The 27,127-nt window shown below is 38.3% G+C and overlaps 1 protein-coding gene across 18 annotated transcripts in view; it reads left to right on the top strand.

Moving 5' to 3' along the window:
• The window catches only part of Mbtd1 (mbt domain containing 1), a 64,846-nt gene extending 37,719 nt beyond the window's left edge, over positions 1 to 27,127 (top strand). For 14 of the 18 annotated variants that reach the window (XM_040749486.1, XM_040749481.1, XM_040749482.1 and 11 more), the window contains 12 exons: positions 757 to 874; positions 3,029 to 3,163; positions 3,826 to 3,914; positions 4,602 to 4,836; positions 6,087 to 6,142; positions 7,000 to 7,104; positions 10,629 to 10,776; positions 12,641 to 12,723; positions 13,291 to 13,525; positions 13,995 to 14,072; positions 19,792 to 19,983; positions 23,936 to 27,127. In XM_040749486.1, coding sequence (XP_040605420.1) covers positions 757 to 874; positions 3,029 to 3,163; positions 3,826 to 3,914; positions 4,602 to 4,836; positions 6,087 to 6,142; positions 7,000 to 7,104; positions 10,629 to 10,776; positions 12,641 to 12,723; positions 13,291 to 13,525; positions 13,995 to 14,072; positions 19,792 to 19,983; positions 23,936 to 24,054 — 1,593 coding nt within the window. In that variant the 3' untranslated portion in view covers positions 24,055 to 27,127. Of the gene's footprint in view, positions 1 to 756; positions 875 to 3,028; positions 3,164 to 3,825; positions 3,915 to 4,601; positions 4,837 to 6,086; positions 6,143 to 6,999; positions 7,105 to 10,628; positions 10,777 to 12,640; positions 12,724 to 13,290; positions 13,526 to 13,994; positions 14,073 to 19,791; positions 19,984 to 23,824 lie in introns of all 18 variants that reach the window. The other 4 variants (XM_040749494.1, XM_040749495.1, XM_040749496.1 and 1 more) reach the window with 2 other exon arrangements.

Here is a 27,127-nt window from a genome sequence, read left to right on the forward strand (position 1 = left end):
TTAGAGAAATGGGAACATTACCTTTTGGGAAATGTGACTGTTACACTCTTAGGTAAAGTTTTCTCAGTTGCATCTCAACCAGTAGTATGGAGGCCAATGGTTAGCAACTCTTAACATGGGAAGTTTTCTTTTCATAGTAATTGTTGCATGAGAAATTTTGAAATAATAAATCATTTAGCAATTATTGCAGGCCTCTCTTCACGTCCCCCTTTAATGACTTTCCCACTGCTTTTTCCTGTACCTCTTAATAGTCTGTATGTATGTTATATTTGAAATACAAATACCTGTTTTATTTCTCTGGATCATATTAAAGCCTGCTAATTGAATTTATTTTTTTTCCTACTCTTGGACAAGATCTTTAAAAATTAGGGGTTAAAGTATTTTCATTCAGTACACATTAAAAACATTAAATTCCTCAAGTCACCTTGATTTTATGATGTTGGCCAAGTTTGTAATTCAGGTTTTAGGATAATTGTTACTTAAATGTCACATTTGGTATTGAATCTTGAAGTCATTTGAGGTCATCGTGGATCTAATAGGTTCAGATTCTGTCTTCTATCTTGAATTTAAGCCTGACTCTGGCTTTCTCAAAATAGGATTCTTTACAACAACAAATAGAAACTATACTTTAAGAAAATATAAATGGGTGAAAATGACATTTTTTTAAATAGTCCATTGTTGGTGATACTTAATTTTGAATGTTTTTTGTTGCTTGTTAGTTACTAAGATAATAATTTCATAATTTTTGTATGACAGGCACCTATGGGGACCTGCTGGGGTGATATCTCAGAAAATGTAAGAATAGAAGTTCCCAATACAGACTGCAGTCTACCTACCAAAGTCTTCTGGATTGCTGGAATTATAAAATTAGCAGGTGAAAAGCATACATGATGATTTACTAGAAAATGCCAATAACACAAACTTTTGTTTCAAACAAAAAGTATAAAAGTATAAATGTTATGGGTATTACCAAATAAATAATACATGTATAGTAGGATTTGGCAAATATATATATATATATGGCCAGACAATAATTATTCTTGAATTTGTAGGGTTTGCTCTATTATACTACCCATTTCCACCATTTTAACAAGTGAACAACTATAGTAACTTATAAATAGATGAATATAGCTGTAGAATTTTATTTATGAAATTTGAGTCTCATGAAGCTGTCACTTCTTTACCTGAAAGAAATACTCTCTCTTCAGTCCTCTCTGGCCATTGAAAGGTAAAAAAAAAAAAAAAAAAAAAAAAAACAGAGCCGGGCGTTGGTGGTGCACGCCTTTAATCCCAGCACTCGGGAGGCAGAGGCAGGCGGATCTCTGTGAGTTCGAGGCCAGCCTGGTCTACAAAGTGAGTTCCAGGACAGCCTTCAAAGCTACAGAGAAACCCTGCCTCAGAGAAGAAAAAAAAAAAAAAAAAACAAGCAGTAGGCCAGGCCTGCTGGGTGGGCTTTATTAAACTCCAACTTGTCTCCCTATAACACTCTGAATATTACTTTACTGTACACTGCCTGTATTACCTAAAAGTGACCTTGGTGCCAGGTGTGATGGCCCCATACCTTTAATCCCATTACACAGGAGACAGAGGCAGGTAGATCCCTGAGTTCCAGACCATCCTGGTCTCTGTAGCATGTTCCAGATCAGCGAGGTCTATGTAACCTTATCTCAGGGAAAAAAAAAAGTGCCCTACAGGGGTGAGGAGATAAATTCAAGAATTTATGTGCTGCTAGGCAAGGCCTCTCCCAGTAAGCTAGCTACATCCCTATGCCCTAAAAATAATTCTGATGACACTTTTCTTTGTGGGCATCATCAGTAGCCTCTTTATACTTTAAAGTAGTCACAGTTTCCACCTTCACTCTATAAATTGCTGGACAGATTTTTTTCCCCCAGTATAAATGATGTGTTAACATTTAAATGAAGTTGGTCTCTCTCTTTCATTCAAAGTTTTTTATCTGACCTGTGCCTTTGATTACTCTGGCAAGAGTCTCAGGCTCTGTTTTCTCCTATCCACTTCAATCCCATGTCTTTTCCTTGAGACATTGGTCTATGTAAGCACCTTTAAATGCTTCTGTTGTTTTTTGTACTAGAATTCTTGACAGCATTTATGTCCCAGATGTTTGAGTCACTTACATGTAAATAATTCGTAAGATCAGCACATTTACAATCTAAGAATTACTCCTAATTAATTACTGATTCTGGTTTATATTTCTATTTTTTCTGTTTGTCTCATATATCTTCTAAGTCACTGTACTATTTTGGTAGTCTCGGAGAAACAGAGTCTAATACTCCTACAGCAGGTTGAGGTAAAAGCAAGAAAATCCCCCCCAAAACTCATGGACCAGCTAACCTGGCATACACTGTGGCAGACAACAAAAAGACCCTTATTCAAAGTAGAGGGAGAGGACCAACACCTGAGATTGTCCTCTCACCTGCACACACATATGTATACAATACACACACACACACACAAACAAAACTTTAAGAACTGGTTCAGACATGTTGGTCACATTTAACATTCCAGCACTTGGGAGATGGAGGAGCAATAGGTCGTCTACAGCTATGTAGTCAATTTTATGCCAGCTTCACCTACATGCCACCCTAAAAAGAAAACTGCACATTCTCATGAAACTATCCCACCATTTGTTTTCACTGAGGTCTTTCCCCCTTCCGGGAATTTGAGAAATTTAAATAAATTGAAATAGGGCGGGGGGGGGGGGGGGCGCAGGGGAAGCCATGCTCTGAGAAATTGACTTTGTATTAACAAGGGACTCTCAAAGTTGAACCATAGTCCAACAGGTTTAATATTGCCCAGGGACTTAAAAGTGTAGATTATTCATACCACCCCATGTCTAAATCCCAATCCCTGACACAGGAGAAACCACCCTGGAAGAGACTACCCTCTGCTTATAGAAGCAGCAGGTGGTTCTGCTACAGAGGGAAAGTAGAGTTTGACAGCTATTACCCTAGGGACTGAATTATTTTAGTTTTGTTATCTTACTATGTAATGATTGATTCATTGGTTTTAGGTTACAATGCCCTTTTGAGATATGAAGGATTTGAAAATGATTCTTCTCTAGACTTCTGGTGCAATATATGTGGGTCTGATATTCATCCAGTTGGTTGGTGTGCAGCCAGTGGAAAACCTCTCGTTCCTCCCAGAAGTGAGTAGCCTCACATGATCATTTTATTTTATTTAAGCCACATTCATTTATTTTATAGGTGTGAGTATTTCGCCTGTATGTATGTATGTATGCATGGCCTCACAGAGGGCATTGGAGCCCCCAGAGCTGTAGTTCTAGACAGTTGTGAGCCACCTTCTGGGTGCTGGGAATCAAACCTCAGTACTCTGTGAGAGTGCTCTAAACCACTGGGCCAACTCTCAGCCCAACTGCATTTTAAATGTATGTACCTTAGTGCTGTCTTACACATAATATCCTTAAGTGATACAGAAATTATTTTTAAGTCACATGATTTTTATGTTAGCAAGACATATTTATTTTTATTTTTTATTTTTTTTTTTTATTTTTTTTTATTTTTTGGTTTTTTGAAACAGGGTTTCTCTGTATTGTTTTGGAGGCTGTCCTGGAACTCACTTTGTAGACCAAGCTGGCCTCGAACTCAGAGATCGGCCTGCCTCTGCCTCCCAAGTGCTGGGACTAAAGGCGTGTGCCACCAATGCCTGGCTATTGCTGCTTTTCAATACTGTAATTCATACGCATGACTTCCAGAGAAACTTGTTAGCCTTGTTTTTGTTTTGTGTTAATTATTTTGTGAAACAGTTCTGTTTGCTAAACAATAACTATAGTTATTTCTTTTGTTTTAGCTGTTCAACACAAATATACAAACTGGAAAGCTTTTCTAGTAAAAAGACTTACCGGTGCCAAAACTCTTCCTCCTGATTTCTCACAAAAGGTAAATAGGATCCTTAAAGAATTTAAGTGCCGATTTAATTTTGGTTGTGAGCCTAGCCTTTAACGGCTGAGCCATCTCTCCAGCCCTTAAGTGCCGATTTAAAAGAATTACTTAGGCACACACCTTTAATCCCAGCACTCGGGAGGCAGAAGCAGGCAAAACTCTAAGTTTGAGGCCAGCCTGATCTACAGAGTAAGTTCCAAGACAGCCAAGGCTACACAGAGAAACCCTGTCTTGAAAAAAAGCAAGGGGGGGGTGGCTTAAGGAATTATAATTCTGAACTGTTAAATATCAAAGTATATGTTTAGAATGGGTGACTCGTACCTATGATCTAAGTATTCAAGAGACTGAGGCAGAAAGATGGTCAAAAGTTTAAAGTTAACCTCTAGACTAAAAAGTGAAACCCTATTCCCCAAAACAAAACAAGAGCCAGACATGGCGGTGCACAATTTAATCCCTGCATTTAGGAGGTAGGGGCTTAGTGGGTCTTCGTGAGTTCGAGATCAGCCTTGTGTACATAGCAGGTTCCAAAACAGCCAGGGCTGCATAGTGAGACCCTGTCTCAAAAAAAAAAAAAGACAAAAGTAACATATAAGTATATTCAGTATTGAGAGTGCAATCACAAAACTACTTGTAGACCTTTGTCACGAGTCTCAAATGGGATTTTTTTTCTGCTTTTGTTTGAAGGTTTCAGAGAGTATGCAGTATCCTTTCAAACCTTGCATGAGAGTAGAAGTAGTTGACAAGAGACATTTATGTCGAACAAGAGTAGCAGTGGTGGAAAGTGTAATTGGAGGAAGATTAAGGTTAGTGTATGAAGAGAGTGAAGATAGAACGGATGACTTCTGGTGCCACATGCACAGCCCCTTAATCCACCATATCGGATGGTCTCGAAGCATAGGCCATCGATTCAAAAGATCTGGTAAGCATCTGTCACAAAAACTTTCAAAAGTATCAGTGAGGGTAAATAAACTACTTGATTGTTTCTCTCTACAAAGCATAGATCAAAGATGCATTCTAGTTTGACTGTTCTACAGTATTAATCCTTGTGTTCCTCATCTTACCCATTTAAAATAATGTACTTTTGCTGGGCGTTGGTGGCACATGCCTTTAATCCCATCACCGAGGGGGATGGAGGCAGAAGCAGGCAGATCTCTGTGAGTTCAAGGCCAGCCCTGTCTACAGAGTGAGTTCCAGGGCAGTCAGAGCTGTTACACAGAGAAACCCAGTCTCAAAAAATAAAAAAAATAAAAAATTCTGGGGCTGGAGAGATGGCTCAGAGGTTAAGTACACTGATTGCTCTTTCAGGGGTCCTGAGTTCAATTCCCAGCAACCACATGGTGGCTCACAACCATCAGTAATGAGATCTAGTGCCTCTTCTGGCGTGCAGATATACATGGAGGCAGGATGTTGTATTCATAATAAGTAAATCTTTAAAAACAAAAAAAAAGGATCTTAAAATAATGTACTTTTTATGCGTGGGGTCAGGAGTTCGATTTCTAGCACCAAAAAATTTTTTTTGAAATTTCTTTTTCCTCACAACTACAATTGTCTCATTATTTATTCTTTTCTTATCCAGGCCATTTGAAAGATGTGAAGGGATCCCCTTTCCACTTGTCATCTAATGGCAACATTAAGTTTAACTAGACATGATACTACACTCACAAAAACATTCTTCTAGGAAGGCCTAGTGGTGCAGGCTATGCTGCAGGGTCAGGCATGCTCATCACGAGTTCAAAGTCAGCCTCACCAGCTTCATGTGCCCCTGCCTCAAAACCAAAAGTGAAAACACCTAGGAAGACAGTTTGGTATTAAGAGTATTTGGCAAGTGTGAAGTGTGAGGTGCTCTGTTCAGTCTCCAGTACCACACCAAAAGGAAAACAACCTTCTAATGTTGCAACTCCCATATTATGGATTACCAGCATTGTAATTAACTGAAATGTAATAGCATATGTACATGTGCTCTCAACTCGTGAAAGGTTATTAATATTATTCACCATCATAAACGTAGAAGACATGCTTTTTTGTTTTTGCCATGTTTTAGAGTATTGCATACCTTGTGAATTTGAACCCTTCAAGGAAGCATGGTGGGTTTTGGGGGATTTTGTTTGTTTGTTTGTTTGTTTTGTCTTCTCACAAATGCTGACATTAGTATGTAACTTTTCCTTGTAGATATTACAAAGAAACAGGATGGACATTTTGATACACCACCACATTTATTTGCTAAGGTAAGAAGTTTCTATAAGAGCCCTCATTTGTAAATTAGGTTGAAAAAAGGTTGTGGGGTTTTTCCTAAAATTATGGGTATCACATAATGCTCTCTTAAAAAAATTAAAGTCTATGATTCTTAGGTGTTACAAGGAGTATACTCATTCCTAAATTATGTGTACCTGTATAAGTTCTTTCTGTTTTTCTAAACAAAGGGAATTATAACAGATAGATAGGAAAAGACATCTGGTAAATGTTTTAAGTTGTTTTTTGTTTGTTTGTTTGTTTTGGTGTTTCAAGACAGGGTTTCTCTGTGTGACCCTGGAACTCTGTAGACCAGGCTGGCCTTGAACACAAAGATCCACCTACCTGCCTCTGCCTCCCGAGTGCTGGGAATAAAGTCATGCGCCTCTACCACCCAGCCAGAAATATTTTCGTTATTAAAATGAGAACATTTAGGAGGCTGAAGAAGGAGGATTACAAGTTTCAGACCTGTCTGTGCTACAGAGACAGACCCTGTCTGGGCAGAGGGAGGACATTTATGGACCAGGAAGAGATAGCAGGTTCAGGTACTATTGCACATCCTGATGCTCTGAACATGTGTTAAAAAAAAAAAAAACCTGGTGTTCATGTGTAATCCAAGCACTCCTACAGCAAAATGGGAGGTATGTATAAGAGAATTGCCTGGAAGCTTACAGTCTGTAGTACACAGTGAGGCAGACACAAGAGAGAGACCCTACCTCAATAAGGTGTAAGGAAGAAGCGACTCCCAAAGTTTTGTGACCTACACATGCACAGTGGCACCTGGACACGTGTGCATGCACACTAAATCAGTAATTCTAAAGAACGTGTATAATAGTGTATATGCTTTCTATAGGTAAAAGAAGTAGACCAGAGTGGAGAATGGTTCAAAGAAGGAATGAAATTGGAGGCTATAGACCCATTAAATCTTTCTACAATATGTGTTGCAACCATTAGAAAGGTAAGAAAATATGTTCTAAATTGGAGAGATTCAATCAGAAGAACCAGGTTTAAAAACAGAAGGGAGCCACAAGCAGATATATTTTGAAAAAAAAATAATGTATATCTGGATCTTCATTGGGAAGAAAGTTACTAAAACTTTCTAAATAAATTTGAATTCTGTTGTCAGATCCGTTTTAATTTTTAATGTGTTATAGTCAAGATCAGGACTTTACAACCACTTGTCACACAAAACTTTAATGCAACCCCTTGCATACAGTTTTAAGAAGTACTTAATGAAAATCAAACACCTACAGGTATCACAAATTTATTTTAAAACAATTCGTTGGTATAATTTTACTGTTTATTAAAGACAAAATCAAACTTACATACTAGTGAGATAGATATGCTTATTGTCTAATAGAACAATACAAATAAAGGTTAATTTGATACTTATAATCTGAAGAATGGTACAAGATAGTCTCAAATTCAAGTGTGAACTAGGAATATTTCAGGAAGCTTCTGTTGTAACAGTGTGCACAATATAGCATGAGGAAGAAAGAGTTTCTTTTTACCCATATAGCCCATCATTGAAGAAGCCAAGGCAGGAACTTCATGAAACAAAAATCACAGAGCGAAGCAGAAATCACAGAACAATTTTGTTCACTGGCTTGCTCAGCAACGTTTTTTGTTTATTTTGGAGACAGAGTCTCACTATTTCGCCTTGGCTATCCTGAAACTCTGTATGTATACCAGGCTAACCTGGAACTCATAGAAATCCACCTGCCTCTGCTTCCTAAGTGCAAAGCTTAAAGGTGTGTGCTACCATGCCTGGCCATCAGCTATTTTTCTTACACAGCTGGGACCTACCTAGCTATGGATAGTACCAACCACTGTGGACTGGGCCTTACTACACCATTTAACAATCAAGAAAATGTCCCACTGACATGCCCATAGGCCATTTTGATAGAGGCAGTTCCTCAGTTGAGGTTCCCTTTTTCCTGGTGGCTCTAGTTAGCACATTTAGGAAATGGTAAATGATTGACATGCATATAATATGCATACAAAAGTTGGGGCTTTGGCTGTAGCTCTCAATGGTAGAGCATTTGCCTAACATGTACAAGGCTCTTAGATCAATCCCCTGAACAAACAAACAAAAAGATGGCAACAGGACAGTCGGGGCTACACAAATGTGGGGGACGGGTGAGGTTTCAAAATTGGTTCCATAGTTAAAAGCTCTTGCAAAAGGAACTAAGCTTGGTTCCTAGCATCTACATGGTGGCTCATGATCATCTATAATTCTAATTCCAGGCTATCTGATGCCATTTTCCATGCTACTTGGGCATACATATAGGCAAAAACATCCATATGCATAACATTTTTTAAAAATTTAATAAGATTTTTATTTTTAAACAAGAGCCAGAATGTTTTGAGATAGGAGTTGTGAATTAAGTGGTTGATTACTTGTGAAGTACTAAAGAAGGAGCTGTTTGCTTGACACAAACACTAACAGACTAGCTAGCTCTCAGAGAACATGTTCAGCATGGAGGTAAATACTGAGACTCTGGAAGGGAGGCAAAATTTACATTGATAATGAAGTTGATCGTGTCTGAGGTCATTGAAACAAAGCAAAGAGCTGAAATCAGAAATGTCAGGGTTGGAGGTGAAAAGCCAAGTACTAAAAGAGTTACAGAAGGAGTAATAGAGGTATGTATATTAATCAGTGTAGAACAGAATATGACAGTCTAGATTGAATGCTTTTTATCCCAGCATTCAGAAGGCATAGGCCAGCTAATCTGAGTTTGAGGCCAGCCTGATCTCCATAGTGAGTTCCTAGCCAGCTGGAGAAGTGCATAGTAAGAAGGTCTCACTAATAAATAAGAGTTACATTTGAGGAGGTGATACCTATGGGAAATACACCACTGAATGGAGAAAATAAGGTTATCTGAGAATTTTGCAGTATAGATAAGGATGGAAGTGGAGGAGCAACAAATTACATACTAGGCCTCAGAGTGCAGTCTACTGAATTCACTGCAGTAACCTTATGCCATTTGTGTTTGTACCTGTCTCAATTTTTCCTTTTTTGTTTCTTGATTGTTATGCAGGGTATAAAATATTTTCAGTGTGATGGAAATTAGAAGCTGTTAGAGTGTAAAACATGTGTTTGGACAAGGTCTTTATAATTGGGCAAGATGTAGAAGTTTGTTATACTTTAAAAGAAAATGGGAAGCCAGGCGTGGTGGCGCATGCCTTTAATCCCAGCACTAGGGAGGCAGAAACAGTCAGATCTTTTTGAGTTTGAGGCCAGTCTGATCTACAAAGCTACACAGAGAAACCCTCTCTCAAAAAAAAAAAAAAAAAAAAATGGGAGGGCGCTGGAGAGATGGCTCAGAGTTTAAGAGCACTGGATGGTCTTCCAGAGGTCCTGAGTTCAATTCCCTGCAACCACATGGTGACTTACAACCGTCTATATTGAGATCTGGTTCCCTCTTCTGACATACAGGCAGAACACTGCATACTAAATAAATAAATTTGTTTTTTGGTTTGTTTTGGGTTTTTTTTTTTTGTGGGAGGAGCTAGATGAGGTGCTGCAAGTCTGTATTTCCAGGATGTAGAAGTTGGAGCAAGAGCTTCTCAGGTTCAAATCCTAATATTAGGAGGCAGGTGTGCTACTTATTAACAGCAGTCTGGCCGGGTGTTGGTGGTGCACGCCTTTAATCCCAGCACTCGGGAGGCAGAGGCAGACGGATCTCTGTGAGTTCGAGACCAGCCTGGTCTACAAGAGCTAGTTCCAGGAGAGCCTCCAAAGCCACAGAGAAACACTGTCTCGAAAAAAAAAAAGCAGTCTGAGGCATAAAGTAGAGTTATGACCCTCTGTTGAACCCAAGCAGCATTAGTGTTGTAGAAAAGCATGGCAAAAGAAGGCAAGTTGAAACTTGAAGAAGCAGTTTAGCAAAAGTATTCTCTATAACAAGTCAGAAGAGAAGGAAAGCATTACCATATTAGAAATAAGAACCTGACACTTACACTACGTGTTGTTGTTGTTGTTGTTGTTGTTGTTGGTCTGATTGGGGTGGGGGTTAAGACAGAGTTTCTCTGTGTAGCTTTAGCTGTCCTGGGACTCACTCTGTAGTAGACGACTGGCCTAGAATGAAAGTCACAGGGATCCACCTCCCTCTGTCTTGCAAGTTCTGGGATTAAAGACATTTGCGTGTGTGTGTGTGTGTGTGTGTGTGTGTGTGTGTGTGTGTGTGTGTGTGTGTGTGTGTGATTCAGCAAAGACACTGGTTTTTCCAAGCATCTGAAGTTAGCGCTGTGTAAACTCGCTTTTTTGAAATCACTTCTGTATGGTTTTTGTTTCTGGTACACATAAACTATCTATATCAGTTTCTTGTTATTTTATCTATTTAACATCCAATAAGAGTGTTTTTTACTCTTAAAGTGTCTTTATGTGATAGACTTTCCTTTCTTTCAGATTATAATTTAAAATACTGTTGTAATAGTAGTATTCATGTTCACATACTTGGGATTCTCTTGATTTCAAAGGTGCTGGCTGATGGGTTCCTGATGATTGGGATCGATGGCTCAGAAGCAGCAGATGGATCTGACTGGTTCTGTTATCATGCAACCTCTCCTTCTATTTTCCCTGTGGGTTTCTGTGAAATTAACATGATAGAACTGACTCCACCCAGAGGTACTCCATCCCGGTATAAGCACTCAGTTTTTAGTCTTTCTTTGTTTCTGTATGATATCTGCTTACTTTTAGCACAGCCCTAATTTCCTTGTTATGTGTATATTTATACACAGTATGTATGGGTATGTATAGATAGAATAGAATCTGCAAGAGCTATGGGATGCTCTAAAGTTGGTCATGGTGGTCTATGCCTGAAATCCCAGCACTTATGAGCAAAGGCAGGAGGATCACCCACAAGTTGGAGACCCGCCCACTCTACATAGTGAGTCCAGGTCAGCCAGGGCTACACAACAAAAGTCCATCTCAAGGTTAATACATTAATTAAAATGAAAACACAGATTTTGTATTCTAACTCATGTTAATAAATTACAGTGAAAGTTTTTCCTGAATGTTTTTTATTATTTTATATGTATGGATGTTTTGCCTATATGTATGTCTGTGCACCACTTGTATGCTGTGTACCTGTGGAGGCAAGAAGAGGGCATCAGATTCCCTGGAAATATTAGTTGGCAGACTATTAGGAGCTATAGGTACTGGGAAGTGAGCCTAGTCTTCAGGAAGAGCAGCCACTGGTCTTATCTACTCAGCCCTTTCTCTAGCTCCTACATGAGCACTTTTTAAATGGATACTTAGCCTTCATGGAAATGAAGACCCTTTAGATTGTCACATGGCTTCTATTTTTGTTTGTTTTGTTGAGATATATTCTTACCTGATCTGGAACTCACTTTATAGGCTTTCTCCTGCCTAACTCACTTTATAGGCATTCTCCTGCCTCTGCCTTCAGAGTGCTGGGTTTAAAGGCATGCATGACCACACCTAGCTTTATACCTTTTAAAAGAAATTATTTCTTTAGCAACTCATAGTTTCACCCGTAACTTTTGTTTGTTTTTGGTTTTTTTGAGACAGGGTTTTTCTGTAACTTTGGAACTTGTCCTGGAACTCACTTTGTAGACCAGGCTGGCCTCAAACTTACAAAGATCCTCCTGTCTCTGCCTCCCAGTGCTGGGATTAAAGGTGTGCCCCACCATCTCCCAGCTCACCGGTGACTTTTCTTATTTCAGTACCTGTGGCTTGGGTTTTTCTCTAAGTGGTATTAAAGAAAAGGAAAGATTTGCCAAAAGTATTTACTCAGCTAGTTTAATTTCCATCACAAAAAGAAATTCCAGAGTATAAAGTGCTAGACTGTTAGCTCTAAAGCCTAGTATTATAGGCAGGAGTTGTAGCTCTTGGTGGTAGGAACACCTTGCCCAGTATGCTGAGGCCCTGGATTAGATATCCAATGCCACCAAGGGAAAGAAAAAGGCTTACATCTATCCTTGTAGTAAACAAAAAAGTCACTGCCTGCATTATGGTAAGGAAGCATACATGTGCATCTGCAAAGGAGGACATCTTCGCAATATGGAGCCAGTGTGCTCAGTAATGTTAGAACATGAGCTACAAGTTCTTATCACCAGGTAAAGTGTACATTCCTTCAATTCCATACTTGGACACGGAGAATGAGGTTACCTTCTACTACTACGTAGCATGTTTGAAGCTAGCCTGAGCTATTTTGGACCCCAATTTCAAAAATAAAAGTACAATTTTTTAAAAACAGAATAAGCCTGGTGGTGGTGGTGGTGGTGGTGGTAGTGGCGGCGGCCCATGCCTTTAATCCCAGCACTTGGGAGGCAGAGGCAGGTGGATCTCTATGAGTTCCAGGCCTGCCTGATTTACAGAGCAAGTACTAGGATAGGCACCAAAGCTACAGAGAAAAAGCCTGTCTTTAAAAAAAAAATTATATCAAATCTAAGATTTCATGTGTTAAGTTATTTAAGATTATGCTAATTTTAAATGAACTGTTAACTAAACCAGTTTTATTTTTTAGGTTACACAAAACTTCCTTTTAAATGGTTTGACTACCTCAGGGAAACCGGCTCCATTGCAGCACCAGTAAAACTATTTAATAAGGTAAATTTGAATGGTGGCATGATCAAACATAAGAATAGAAGTTATTCTTGAGCCAAAATTCTTTGTCATGTATTAGAATTTCTTTTTTGTTGTTGTTGTTGTTTTTTGTTTTGTTTTTTGAGACAAGATTTCTCTGTGGCTTTGGAGGTAGAATTTCTTAATGAAGATTAGCAATATAAGTATTTTCTTTAGGGAAAGAAAAATGTTTTCTTTTCTTTTATTAGAATAAGGGGGATTCTTCGTGCCAAGACTCATGTATAGAATTCAAAGGGCAAATCTGTGGAGTCAAGTCTCTCTTCCACCTTACATGGATTCTGGGGTCAGATTCAAGTCACCAGGTTTCTCACCTTTGCACACTGAACCATTTCTGTCAGCCCTAAACTATTTGGTCTTTTGAAAATGAATGCTTTACATGACTAATTCTTAAATGCCTCCCTATTGCATTATGGTGACTTAGCAAAAAAATGTTTTGGGGGGGAATTATTTTAGATGTATCATTTGCTGTTCTGGTTATAGCCGACTGCATTCTCCTGAGGTCAGTATTAATACTTTTTTTCTCTGTGTCAGGATGTTCCAAATCACGGATTTCGTGTAGGAATGAAATTAGAAGCTGTAGATCTCATGGAGCCACGTTTAATATGTGTAGCCACAGTTACTCGAATTATTCATCGTCTCTTGAGGATACATTTTGATGGATGGGAAGAAGAGTATGATCAGTGGGTAGACTGTGAGTCCCCTGACCTCTATCCTGTAGGGTGGTGTCAGTTAACTGGATATCAACTACAGCCTCCAGCATCACAGTGTAAGTTGCTAATACAGAAGACATGTACTTTTATAAAAAACAGCTAATTCTTCAGAAGGCTGTCTCATGTAAATCAACTTGTAAGCTCACAGGACAAGATTATATCAATGTTTGTTGAGTTGACAGGTCTAAGACTCAACAATATTACAGAATTAGACCATGTGTGCCATAGTAGTGTGAACTCGGTATCAGTTACTTAATAAACAGAGAAAACCAGAAGTCACCAAGTTAAACTACATTATTGTCAAATTGAACATTGCAGGCTAAAAATGTATCATTCATAAGTGTTGTTGAATAAATAGTAGATTCTGTCTAGTAGTGAGGTGAATGGTTTTGTAAGACCAAATATACCTTTTAAAAGCAGTGTGTACTTCTGAAAGTATAATGATATTCAGAAAAATAGTTCATCCAATTTGTGTCTAGAGTTGTTAACCATTCTCCATTACCAATTTTTTCTTTTATTTTTCAGCATCAAGAGAAAACCAGTCAGCTTCCTCAAAACAGAAGAAAAAGGCTAAGTCCCAGCAATACAAAGGACATAAGAAAAGTGGGTCACCATGTGTTTGCATATATTTTCTAATTGTTAATCAATTGAGGTCACAGTATTCTTGCACAGAAAAATACATCTCTGTGAGAACTGGTGCTTGTTCATTATGTATTATGCTTAAAGGTGCAGTATGACATAAAAGGCCAACCTTTTTGATACTAAGAAACACTTTTAATTGACAGGATAAATCAGTTATTCTTTATCTGCGGTTTAAAGCACACAGATAAAGAATAGAGCCTGAGAATGATTCTTGGATTAATTATATACCTATCAAAGTTAATCCCTTTTAAAACTTTTTTAATGAAGCAAAAAAACAGTGCTTGATGTTTACAGTAGCCATCATTCCTACAAAGTACCGCTCTATCTAGAACAATAACCCTGAGAAATCCACATTGAAAGTCTAGAGCTTAGTGGGGGAAATGCAAAGGAGGAAGCCTGGTGTGGTAGCACACATCTTTGGTCCTAGCACTCAGGAGGAAGAACCAGGCCAGTCTCTTGAGTTTTAGGCTAGCCTGGTCTATCGAACAGGTTCTGGGGCAGCCAGATATATGCAGAGAAACCCTGTCTCAAAAGAACCACTAAGCGATAAGCCTCCACAAGGAAGAACATACTCCCTCATATATATATATATATATATATATATATATATATATATATCACATGTCACAGACACACACCAAAATAAAGGGGGGAAAATCTGAGTTGATGTGTAGCTAACAAAGTCAATTTTTAAATGCTTCCAATAATGAATTTTTCTTAAAAAATTGTGGTTGTCATTATTGTCCACAGTAATATAAAATGTTTTTTACTACCATAGAAAGCTATTCATGAAACTTGTTGTAGAATATCTTATTCTAACATTTAAAAAAGATGTTTAAGATACTTCTTACAGTAAAATGTACCTAAGGATTAACCAAATAGTCTCTGTTCTTCCCAATTAACAGTTATTTGTAATTTTTTTAAGTGGCAAACCTAATTACTGTGTTGGTGCTTTGAAAAACAAGTTTCCAAGGTGGGGCAGTGGTGGAGCTCTCCTTTAATCCCAGCATTTGGGAAGCAGAATTTGAGGCCATCCTACTCTAGTGAATGAGTTACAGGATAGCCAAGACTATGCAGAGAAACCATGTCTCAAGAAACAAAAAAGAAAAACAATGTTCCTCCCATCATGAAAATGTATCTAGCCTCAACTAGTGATGACCTGCATGAAATCATCACAAAACAGTCTTGTCCCTTGCCCTTTCTTCTGTGGCCAAAACTTCCCACAGACCCAGAGTTACTCTGCCCATCAGGAGCTTGGTAGTGTAGCAGTTTGACTACAGGAGCTTAGAGAGCACTGCTAGACCATTCACAGTTATAGTGAAGTCTGCTGATTTGCACATGCTTATGAAGAATTCACATGTGAATATTATGTCCCTATATGAACTATAGCAGGTATGCCACTCAGCTTTCTGTAAAGTGAATTTAACAGACGCATTACCATTTTGTGTTAGACAAGAATTTGAGAAAGGTTTCAGAAGTTTCTAAGACCTTTGAAGTCAAACAGTGGTTTTAGGCACATGATTGTAATCCTAGCGCTCAACAAACAGAAGCAGGAAGATCAGGATTTCAAGGTTATCAGTTTCATAGCAAGTCCAAGACCTTCCTAGGCTACTGGAGACCCTATCATAAGGGGGCAGGGAGAATACATACACACACATAAATATGTGGTGTATATGTATGCAATTAACTTACACACATGTGTATATATATTCCCTCCTGAAGATTTATGAATAGTCTTTTTTACTAGTTAGGTATGGTGATTCATGCTTGTAATCCGAGCCCTCAGGAAGATAAGGCAGAAAGATTGCCACAAGTTTCAGGCTAGCTTGGGCTATAGAATAAGACTGTCTTCAAAAACAGAAAGAGGAGCCAGGCAATGGTGGAGCTTGTCTTTATAATCCCAGCACTCAAGGGGCAGAGGCAGGCGGGTCTCTGTAAGTTTGAGACCAGCCTGGTCTACAAAACAAGTTCCAGGACAGACTCCAAAACTACACAGAGAAACCCTGTCTCAAAAAAATAAAAGAAGAAGAAGAAGAGAAAGAGAAAAAGAGCTAGAGAGGGGGTTCAGCCATTAACAGCACTTGGCTATCCTTGCATATGACCAGGTTTAGTTCAGTTCCCAGGACCTATATCAGGCAGTTCACAAATGTCTATAACTCTAATTCCAAGGGATCCTAGATCCTTTTCTAGATCAGAGGTGACCTGCACACATGAAGTGAATACACGAACACGCACGCACGAACTCAGATGCACATGAATACATATAAAAATTGTATTAATCCCAGCACTCAGGAAGCAGAGGCAGGCCTGGTCTACAGAGCGAGTTCCAGGACAGCCTCCAAAACAATACAACCCCTGTCTCAAAAACTCAAAAAAAAAATCCTTCTTGCTAACTGATGAGCATTATTTTCACAGTTCCTTTGCTTCCCTCTTTGTGATCCTTGCAGGGTTTGTTTCTGTCTTAAATATTTGAATCGTTGAATTCCTAGGGTAGGAATATGGGGATACGTGAATGAATTGACAAAGTAAGAATATCAGTTAAACCAATTATGGTGCTATTTAATATTGCTAGATTTCTGAATTAGAGATTAACTTTAGCTGTAGATGAAACATACCCCTTAACTCTGGCATTTTGATTTAATACTATGGCCATCATCTCTAATGCCTTAAAATTATATGAACATAGAAAGTAAATAATGATTCTTTACTAGAAACCCCTTGGGACCAGATATATTTTTGTTTTGGAATTAGGAATTTTTCCCATTCAGAAAGGAAAGTGTTTTCTGAAGCAAAATACAAATGCTTACAATAAGTGAACCAAGTAAAGATAGTGAGTGTATCATCAAGTGAGTATGGTTTTGTTGCCAAAATCTTAGAAAAATGCTTTTTGAATGTTAGAAGAAATATAATAAGCAATAGTTTTACATTATTAAGTTACTATCTGCTTCTTGTTTTGTATGATTTGAGAAGGTGGGGGTTGAGACAGGGTTTTTCTGTATAGCCCTGGCTGTCCTGGAACTCAGAGATCCACCTGTCTCTGCCTCTGTGATTAAAGGCATATGCCACTGACTGGCAGGATTTTTCCCCCATTACACAAACTTATTAGAAATCTTGCCCATAAGGCTATGTGTGGTGTCTCAGACCCATAATTCCAGTACTCAGGCACAGAGACAGGAGGATTGCTGCAAATTCAAGGCCATCCTGAGCTGCATAGTGAGTTCCATGCCAACCTAAATTGCAGAATTGAGACCCTGTCTCAAAAGGGGATGGGGATACAGAGTGGTGCTGGAAGTCTAGTTGGTAAAGTACTTGCCACAAATTATGAAGACCAGAATTTGGTTCCCTAAACATACATTTAAGAAAAAAAACAATGTGGCACATGCTCAGTGCTAGAAGGCAGAAATAGGAAGATCCCATGACTCTCTGGCGACTAGCCTAGCCTAATTGGCAAGTTCCAGAAGTGTATGACACCTGAAGTTGACCTCTGGCCATACACATGTACACTGTCATCAGCACATATACACACACAAACACATAAATAAGTCCTTCCCACAAAATCTGTTAGCAAAACATGAAAGAGCTTCAGGTTTAAAAATCTTAAATTGTTGCTAGCAATGGTGGCACATGCCGTTAATCCCAGCATGAGGGAGGCAGATCTCTATGAGTGTGAGACCAACCTAGTCTATAGATCGAGTTCCTGTAAAGCCAAGGCTACACAGAGAAACCTGTCTTAGAAAAAAAATAAAATCTAAGTTGTCTGAGAGATGGATCTCTTGCTTTGCAAGAGGATCCAAGTTAGAATCCAACCACATTGAGTGGTTTGTAACTGCCTGTAACTGTATGTAGCAGGGTATCCAACAGGCTCTTGACTCTGATGGTACCTACATATATCTGCATGCTGACACACAGGCACATAAACCAAAATAAAAATCCAAGTTACCCACTGCAGGCAAACTTGTCCATAGTAGACGAGTTTCAGGACCTGGTGTCTTTTACGTTTGCTGGTAGAATGTTGTGTTGTGGCTCTGTTGTTACTTCAAGCTCAGTCTTCTTCTGTCCTGAAGTTGTTATGGTAGTCCTTTTTGCCTACCAGAGTAGTTGATTGTCTTCATTGTCTGGCTTGGTGAACAGTGAGTTCGGTGTGTGCTATAGTTGTGATATATGAGGCCAGTTGTTAACTAGCCTTTTGGAAAATAAGAGTATAGTTTTACCAGGAAGGTCATATGAGCTGCTCAACTTCAAAGAACATTATTTCAAACCATAGTAATTCTGAAGTAGATTCAAATTGCACCATTTTCAGGAGCTGCTATGTGTAGAACTTGGTGGATTTTCCTAGTATTATACTCACAGTGTGTTAGAAAAAGTCAAGTAGTTACTGCACATGACAGTAGCCTGGCAGTTGAAAGCTGAGTGTGAACTCACTTCGATTTCAGATTCATTTTATATGGAAATACTGCTGACTTAGATTTATGTATTTCATTCCTATTATCTAAAGCTTAGATGATTACTGAGTCATTGTACACTTAGCAGGAAAAATGTACATTTATAGAGATAAGATTATCTTTCAGTTTGTACTCTTACTGCACTATGCCTGGCAGTTCAGTGTTTGTGAAGTTTAAAGCATATTTTAGTTTGGTAAAAGCATTTTGTGAGTTCTGGAATGTTTATGTTTGCTTATGAACCTATAACTAAAAGAGGTACATGCCTTTAGCCTTAGTGCATAGGAGATAGACACAGGAAGGAAGGTCATAATCTCAAATTCATTCTCAGCTATCTAATTAGTTTACGGCTAGCCTAGTCTATGTGAGACCTTATCTTGAAAACTAATTAATTAAGGAAAGCTGAACACAATGGCGCACACTTGCGATTCCAGCATTTGGGAAATGGAGGCAAGATGATCAGAAGTTCAAGTCCAGCCTTGTCTACATAGTAAGTTCAAAACCAGCCTGGGCTGCCTGAGATCCTGTCCTAATATGTGAGATTAAGAACTTGTAAGAAGTATGTAATTGTAATATGCTTTTTGAGTTTTAGAAGTACTTTTCTGGGTCAGAATTACAAATGCTGTCTGGATGTACTGCTGACAAAAACTTAGGAGAGCACTGAGATTGTGGTACCCAATCAAGACATATGATGCTAGTTTGTTTGATTTCTCCCCTGAAGGGCCATAATTAGGCTTCTATAGCCAGAGAAAAATACAGCCTTAAAACTTATGCTCAGAGGAGACTTTCTCTTGGGATCAGTGTGCAGATCACTGTAGCACTTGCCTAGTGTGTGTGAGAGCCTGCTGGTCTCCAGCACTACCACAAGAAAGTGAAGACCCCTTCTTCCATTGGCTTTTCACCCCAGCATTCAAGCTGAGTTTTCTTGAATGAAATTAACCCAGCAGTTGTCCTCACTAACTTACTGTATAGTTTGTTTTCTTGTTCATTTTAAGCTTGAGAGTCAAGACCAGGAATATCAAACCCGAGAGATTAAAAACAATTTGCCCCCCCAGCATACGCTGTGCATGTGGGCGCGCACACACATATGGGTACACACACATACTTATTTACAGAAGTTAAAGCCTTGCACAGTCAACTAACTACAGTGTCCTATCCAACCCAGCCTCCCTAGTAATACAATGCACTTTTCTTACCACACACCTAAGTCAAAGCTTACTTCAGTCTGACTTGATGTTTAGAGAGGAAGATGCCAGTTGGGAAGAAGCCTGTCAGTTTGTCGAGCCTGCCCATGACAGGCGGGGTGCGGAGGAGCTTCTCTGGGGACGAAGAGTTGACTCCTCCTCCATATCGAACCCTGCCAGCACAGACAGCCCTGGAGGCCTTCCCACCTCCCAGCACTAGCCGAGAGTTCAGGCCCAGCCTCAAAACAGGTAACTAGTCACGGCAGCACCTCAGGTACTACAGAGGGTCAGGTGCTGGGCAGGGTGGTGGGAAACAAAGCATGGTCTGGCGTGACAGTGCTGACTCATCAAAGTTTTTTTCTTTCCTTTTTTTTTTAATTTTAACTAAAATATCCATTTTCACTGGTTCTTAGTAGTCATCTCACTAAGAGGAATCATTAGGAAAGGAGTTTTTGCTGTCCTTAAGGAACATATGAGCGAGCTGTCATTTTAACTTTTAGAATTAGGAGACAACTTCCGATATTTCATGCTTTAATTAAAATGGCTAGCATATTACATTGTAGACTTCCATGTAACTTAACCTGAGGGAGAGAGGTTCAGAAGAACTCATCTGGTTAATCAAAAGTAAGATATTTTTTCATAACATTCCATAGTGGCTCATTCTTGGAAAATGTGTATTGAGTTCAAGTAATTTTGGTCATGATAGTAAATCTTAGCTGAGTATCATCACCGATGTGAAACACATTATTATGTATGTCATGGTGTTGAATTAGATTGAAATTTGTTTCCATAACTTCATGTTTTGGTGTGCACAGTGATTAAGTGATTAAGTAGGTGGCATTTCTTGGTGTTAGTTGGTTAGGCCAGGGTCTGTCGTAGGTAGAATCAAGGAAGACTGCTCAACGTTTTACCCCTTATAGTTGCTGAGACCAAAGTTTCCTTTAGATAAGAGTGGTGATCTTGGAACTTCAAAGCTAGAGTGCATGTTTGGTTAGCATTTATCCTTCACATCTTAGGATTGCTTTTCAAGTGACTTGCTTTAGCTGATCAGCATTTCCTCAATGGCTTTGTAGTTTGAAAGCCTACATGAAACTTAGTACCTTGTTCCCTTGCCAGGGTGTTTGTACCTGACATTATCAGCCTTTTTTTTTTTCACCTCGATTTAAGATGAACTCCTTAGCTCTCACAGCTCTGACTGTGCATAGTCATCTTGAGCTTCCCACCAGTTTTTCTGATGTTTCAACAAAACCAACAATGTTAGCTACTCCTCCAAGAACTAATAGCATTCCAGTTCATTGTTAACTTTTCTCTTTTCATACATGCTACTTAGGAAACAGTATTTTACCTAATTAAATATGAATATTCTTGCTTTTTAAAATGTGTATTAGCTCTTCAGAGCAGTTTCTTTAAACAGACTAATTTTAAAAGTACATATTTTGATAGAGGTTCTGATTCACAAGCTGAACTCAACTTGTGAGATGCTACAAGGAAAACCTCATGGCTTCTAACTTTAGTGCCTATCTTCTGAGCTCTGGGGCATGTCCTATGGGCTGTGGTGTGATCTGCTCAGTGAAACTCTGTGGAAACTGTAGTACTGCCTTCATGTCTAAAATCGCTGTTGGATTGACTGTTTGGAGAATTTATTATTATTGGCTTTGTATTTATGAAATGTCACTTCCATTTGTGTTGGTGATTGGTGTCACTAAAGCGAATTACTTTGAAAAGCAGAGTTTAGAAATCGTGTTGGTATAAAATGAGACATTGAGCCACTTGATCTATTGCATTCATCCATCATTAGTTGAGAATAAAGGCTAGGAAGAAAGGATTATCCCAGGCAGGCTTTATTTTTGTTTCCATGATAATGAAAGTTTGCATTAGAACATTTCATACCTGAGTGATGAATGTTTCACCTTTATCTTGAGTGATTTTGAAGTACATCATTTCCATATTTTAACATGATTCTACTCCAAATACTTGTTTTGGGTACAAATGAATAAAGCTTTAGGATGTGCTTTAGATCCTCAGCTTATCTTCCTTACATAAAAACACATCCGTTTGAGTGAAACATCTTTGATCTTGAAGCATGGTGATTCCCATTCATTTAGCCATCTAATCATCGTATAACAAGTAATGTTCAACCTTTTATTGTGGGTACTGCACCTTTAATGAAATGTGGGTTTTGTTTCCATGTTTATCCTTGTGATAATACTAAAATGTCTACTGCATGTTGGTTAGATCTGAAAGATAACTATTGCATATTTGTACTGTTCATTAGAACACATTTTTATTAAGCAAAGGAAGAACTATACAGTTGTGCATGCTTTGCCTTCCAACAATATGTTTCTTCTGCTCTTACTATACATAGCACTTTTTTGTCTTTGTGCTATTAAGTCTTTCACCCTCGATACTAAAATAGGAACCAAAGAAAGATGAATTGTCATCTCGTAAAACATTATTCCTTAAAATTAGTAAGAGATGTGAGAAGTGCTGGCTGGTGGTGCATACCTTTAATCTGAGCACTCAGGAGTCAGATCTTTCTGAGTTCAAAGCTAGTCTAGTCCATCTACATAGCAAGTTCCAGGTCATCCAGAGCTTCTTAGTGAAAACTTGTCTCAAAAATATAGATAAAATTTTTAAAAGATGTCCTAAGGTTAGGTTTTATATTTGTTTGTTGATCTTGTTATATAGTATTTAGTCTATGCCTCAAACTCAAGATCCTCCTGCTTCATTCAGCCTCCAGACTGCTGGGACTATTGATGTGAGCCAACACACTTGGACTGGGAAAGGCATCATTAATTTTTAAAGAAATCTTCATCAACTAAAATAATGTTACAAAGTGTGTAAGTGTATCCCAATGGTGGAGTGCTGACCTAGCATACACAAAATTCATTCCCCAGCACCATGAAAAAATGAAATAATGCTGGGTGTGGTGATGTCACATAGTTGTTATCCTAGCACTTGTGAGGCTAGGCAGGAAGATCACAAATTCTCATCCAGTATGGGCAACCTAGCAAAGACCCTGGGGGTAGAGGATGTAGCTCATGGGGTAGAGTATTTGTCTAATAGGCCCAAGGCTCTAGGATGAATTTCTAGTACCAGGAGTGAGGGTAAGAGGGAAGGAAGGAAATACAAGTGACAGTGTTTAGGGGCTTTGGTGTAAGGAGGTTTATATTCTACATGCAGGCACCCTTCATTCAAATGTATGTTTTAAAGCCCGACCTTAGATACCTCAAACCATAGATAGTACTAAGTCACACACGTGTGTGATGTCTGTGTATATATAGACATCAGTGTGTATGTTATATGCTGTATTTTTTATAGTACACACATACAATAAAGCTAATTTGATAATTAGGTTTATTAAAATATTAAAAGCAGTTGACTGTGGTGGCTCACATCTGTAATCTAAGCACTTGTAGGCTGAGACAGGAAGCTAGCTGGGCTACATGAGCCCTAGTCTTAATAAAAGAAAAATTATAATCATAATCATAGGGCCCATAGCTAGTGACTTCAGATTTATCAGAACTAAGTTGGCTGAAGAGACGTTAGCTGGATGTGGTAATGTATACCTACAATCCCAGCCCTCTGGAGGAAGAGACAGAAAGACCACAAATTTAAGGCCATCTTGGTCTACATAGGCAGACACTGTCATGTTGTATGTTACATCTCCAAATGTATAAGAAATATGTTAGTTTGTATAGGCATTGGTATAAAAGTGAAAATTTAATACTAAGAATTTCAGTTATCTTAGTTGAATTAATGAACGCTGTTACTCATCATCCTATTGAAGATTATTCAGTATAGTACCCAGTGTGCATCATTGTTCCTTTCCTAAACATTTAATTGACTATATACTTTAAAATTTAAATTAGGATTGAGAGGTGTAGCCCAATGGTAGAGCACTTGCCTAACACACGCATATGTAGTGCCCTAAAACCATACACACACATACAGTGTTAATATATTTTAGGACATTGTTATCATTGTTGTCTGTTTTGCAATGCTGGGGTCAAGTCCATCACCTCATGTGTGCTAGGCAGGCATTCTACCCTTGAGTTCCACCTAGCCTTCCATGATTTCATCTTTATAGGTATTGAAGAAATGACGTCTTCTTAGCTGTAAAATTGATAGAACATGAAGATGAACAACCAGGGCACTCCAGAAGACTTGGTAACATCCCGTGCATTTCTGTCTCATACAGTGACCACATCGCAGCTGAAGGAGGAGCTGCTAGATGGAGAGGATTATAGCTTCCTCCAAGGAGCATCTGACCAAGAAAGCAATGGCTCTGCTACCTTCTACATCAAACAAGAGCCATGAGGTGGCTCAGAAACTAGGGGTGGGAGGGACTGTTTTACAGGACAGATTTGTAGTCATCCAGCTGTACAGCCGGCTATTCTACTGGGACATTTTGCTAAACACAGAAAAGTTCAGTTCCAGATTTTTCAGGTTGGGGGGAAACTATTTTGGTGGGGGGGAATTTTTCAATTTATAAAGATGGACAATTTTTGTGTTGTATTTGAAGCTTTTGAAAGAATTTTGTAATATTTTCCAAGTTTGGATTTATGTGCATTGTTAACAAGAACTGAAATTCTAACTTTTTTGGTAAGATTAAAGTTTAGGTAGCAGGATTGAAGGAAATTATTAAGAAGGATATAGCTGTAAATGCAAATGAACTGTCATTACAAATGAACCTTTTTGGTACCTGTTGGGAGATTTTTGGATTTTAGAGTTAGGCCAGTCACATCTCCAGCTTCCCTTGCTGCAGAAATATGCAACTGAACCCCTCACAGAGGGCTCATCACCATGTAGATCACGGAAGGGGTCATTAATTGTGCTCGCTGACATTTTATTGCAGCCCATTTAAATGTTTGTACAGAAATTTTTTCATTCTGCTAAAATTTATTTGAAGTTGTATATGAAACTAGGAGAACCCTGGATACTTTTATATGCTCTCCTTCACATAAAAAAGATAAACTTTTCTAACACTAAGGTGTTAAACTGGAATGATTGACAAGATACACAGGATCTCAGTCTATATAAGGGGTTGGGAAAATGAATATTTTCCTAAGTTTATTCTATTTTCCTTGCTAGAAAACATCCCATAAAAGGGATATTCTTATCAAACCTCTGCCATTTTTCTCCATCTGAGAGAGAGCAACTTAATGTCACCACACCTGAAAACAGATGTTTTGTATTACCAAGGGAATCAGATGAAAAAATTGTTAACCAGAATAAGTTTAGATTTCAGAATCATTCCAGCACCACTTTTAACTGTCCTGGATTTGTTAGAAACTGGTTTGCAAAAAAAACTTAATTTTCTTAAAATTCCATATGTACACACATATTATGAGTTTTCCTTAATTGTAGTTGGAATTTATTTTAACAATAACTGATTTGGACCATTTTAAACATTCCCTATTTTAAAATTCATATGGCTTCCTTTAAAAACAAATAAGATAAAAGGGTAAATTGGTGAAAGGTTTGCTCTCTACCCTTCTGCCGAGTTGTGACTGAATGAGAGCTCTAGAATTTACCAGTGAGGTTCATAAACTAAACTCTCAGGAATTCATTGCATCTGTTCTAGAAGTGCTTCTGGGTCTGAGCCTGGCCTCTTCAGAGTGGTAATACTGCCCATCTCCTCTGGAAAATAGGCAGGGCTAATGAGAAATTAATCAAAATGATTAACCTCTGCAGCCCTTGAGCCTATGGAATGCTTTAAAAAAAAAAAACGCTAATGGAAAACCCCAGGAGACGTTTTAGGTAAGATTTTTGTTTGACTTTTAAATGCATAGAACATTAAAAACCAGCAATTTATTTTCTAAAATATTGCTCTACTTTTGGGAATAATAGCATTGGTAATACGCACAGGTTTACCTCATTCTATGCAAGAGGGGTTAATATAAGGTTTTGTAGTAGCTACTGGAAGTAAAATGTGTTACTTTATAGTGTAAAAATGTATGGAATCGCATGTCACCATTTCTTAATACTGACTCTGGGGGCTAAATGTAGATCACATCAATGCAAGTTGAATCTCGTGTCAAATATATGTGAATTCAGCTGTAAAATTACTGGATATTTATCTTAAACAACATTGCTGAGGGGGACCTACTGTAAATGTGACATCCTCCAACTTTCCAAATCTTTGACTTTGAAGAATCTTCCCAGGAGCTTCAAGCCTAGAAGAGGTCCAAAGCAAAGGTTATAGCAGTCTTTATTCTCAGGCTCAGCAGATTAAACCCAGGACTGTGCTTCCATGTTACCAGCACAAGAAGCCTGTTGTATGGGATGCTCTCCTCATACCTTAGGTGTCAGAGCTCTCTGGGGAACGAACTGTATGCCAGGAAGGATGTGATTTCATGCCAGCCAGTCCTGGTAGTTAGTTCTGTGAAATGCTCATTTGTAGCCAGGTTTTACAAGCTTCCAATTGTACACCAAAACCAGGCTTGACGTGTTTAAAATTCCCCACCTACATTCATAAAGTGTTTGTGTTCACCAACAGTGAAGGGTTAGTAAAGACTTGTTAGAGTCTGAACACAACCTGAAGCCCTCTTCTTTGTTAAGACCCTCCACTCCTGCTGCTAACACAAAAAGTTAACCAGAGGAGGCTTCCATTGTAGCCATAATTCTGTCGTCTTACAACTCAGTAGCCCTGTTCTCTTTTACAGTTCAAAATGTACTGCTGACGTTGGGTTTGTTTTTGTTTTCCTGTTAGGAGCCTGGGAACTTTTAGTAGTTTAAACTTTTAACCTTTTCCTTGCGGTGTATGAGGAAAGCTAAAGCTGTTATCAACTTCTTATTCTGCGGATACTAACACGGGTTTTTCAGTGTTTGTTTGTTTTTATTATTGTTAATTTTGTGTGATGTGAATACCCTCGCCCATCAATATTTGTATTATGGTGCTATATATTTGGTAATGATCCTTTAATATTGGGGAGGGATTTTAAAAATACTGTGATTAAACTGGGTATCTTCCTTTGATTTTCATATTTTAAATAAAGCCACAGTCATTTATACAAAAAACAAATAAATAAATAAATAAATAAATAAAGATGCATCTGTCCCTGGACAAACCTTTCAAGGACAGGCTAAAGTACATAAGGTTTTTACATCATTTCTGTGTGCGTTTGATATATAGATCAATATCTGGACAAATTTAATCTTTTATTTTCTGGTAACTTGTGATCATTGAGGAAGCGTTTGAAGCTTTCTCGTGAAATGTATATAATGACGTGAAAAATTCCTTTAGAGAAATTTATGTTCCTTTCATTTTTACCAAAATGCAAATTTTCAGCATGGATGTGGAAAGCATTAAAATTATAACTTTGTGTACAAGATGAAAATAATTCACTAAATTTGCCCTTTTTTACACAAAATAAAATGTTAAAGTTGA

The sequence above is a fragment of the Mesocricetus auratus genome, unplaced genomic scaffold (genome assembly GCF_017639785.1).
Source record: "Mesocricetus auratus isolate SY011 unplaced genomic scaffold, BCM_Maur_2.0 Super-Scaffold_100007, whole genome shotgun sequence".
Taxonomy (NCBI): domain Eukaryota; kingdom Metazoa; phylum Chordata; class Mammalia; order Rodentia; family Cricetidae; genus Mesocricetus; species Mesocricetus auratus.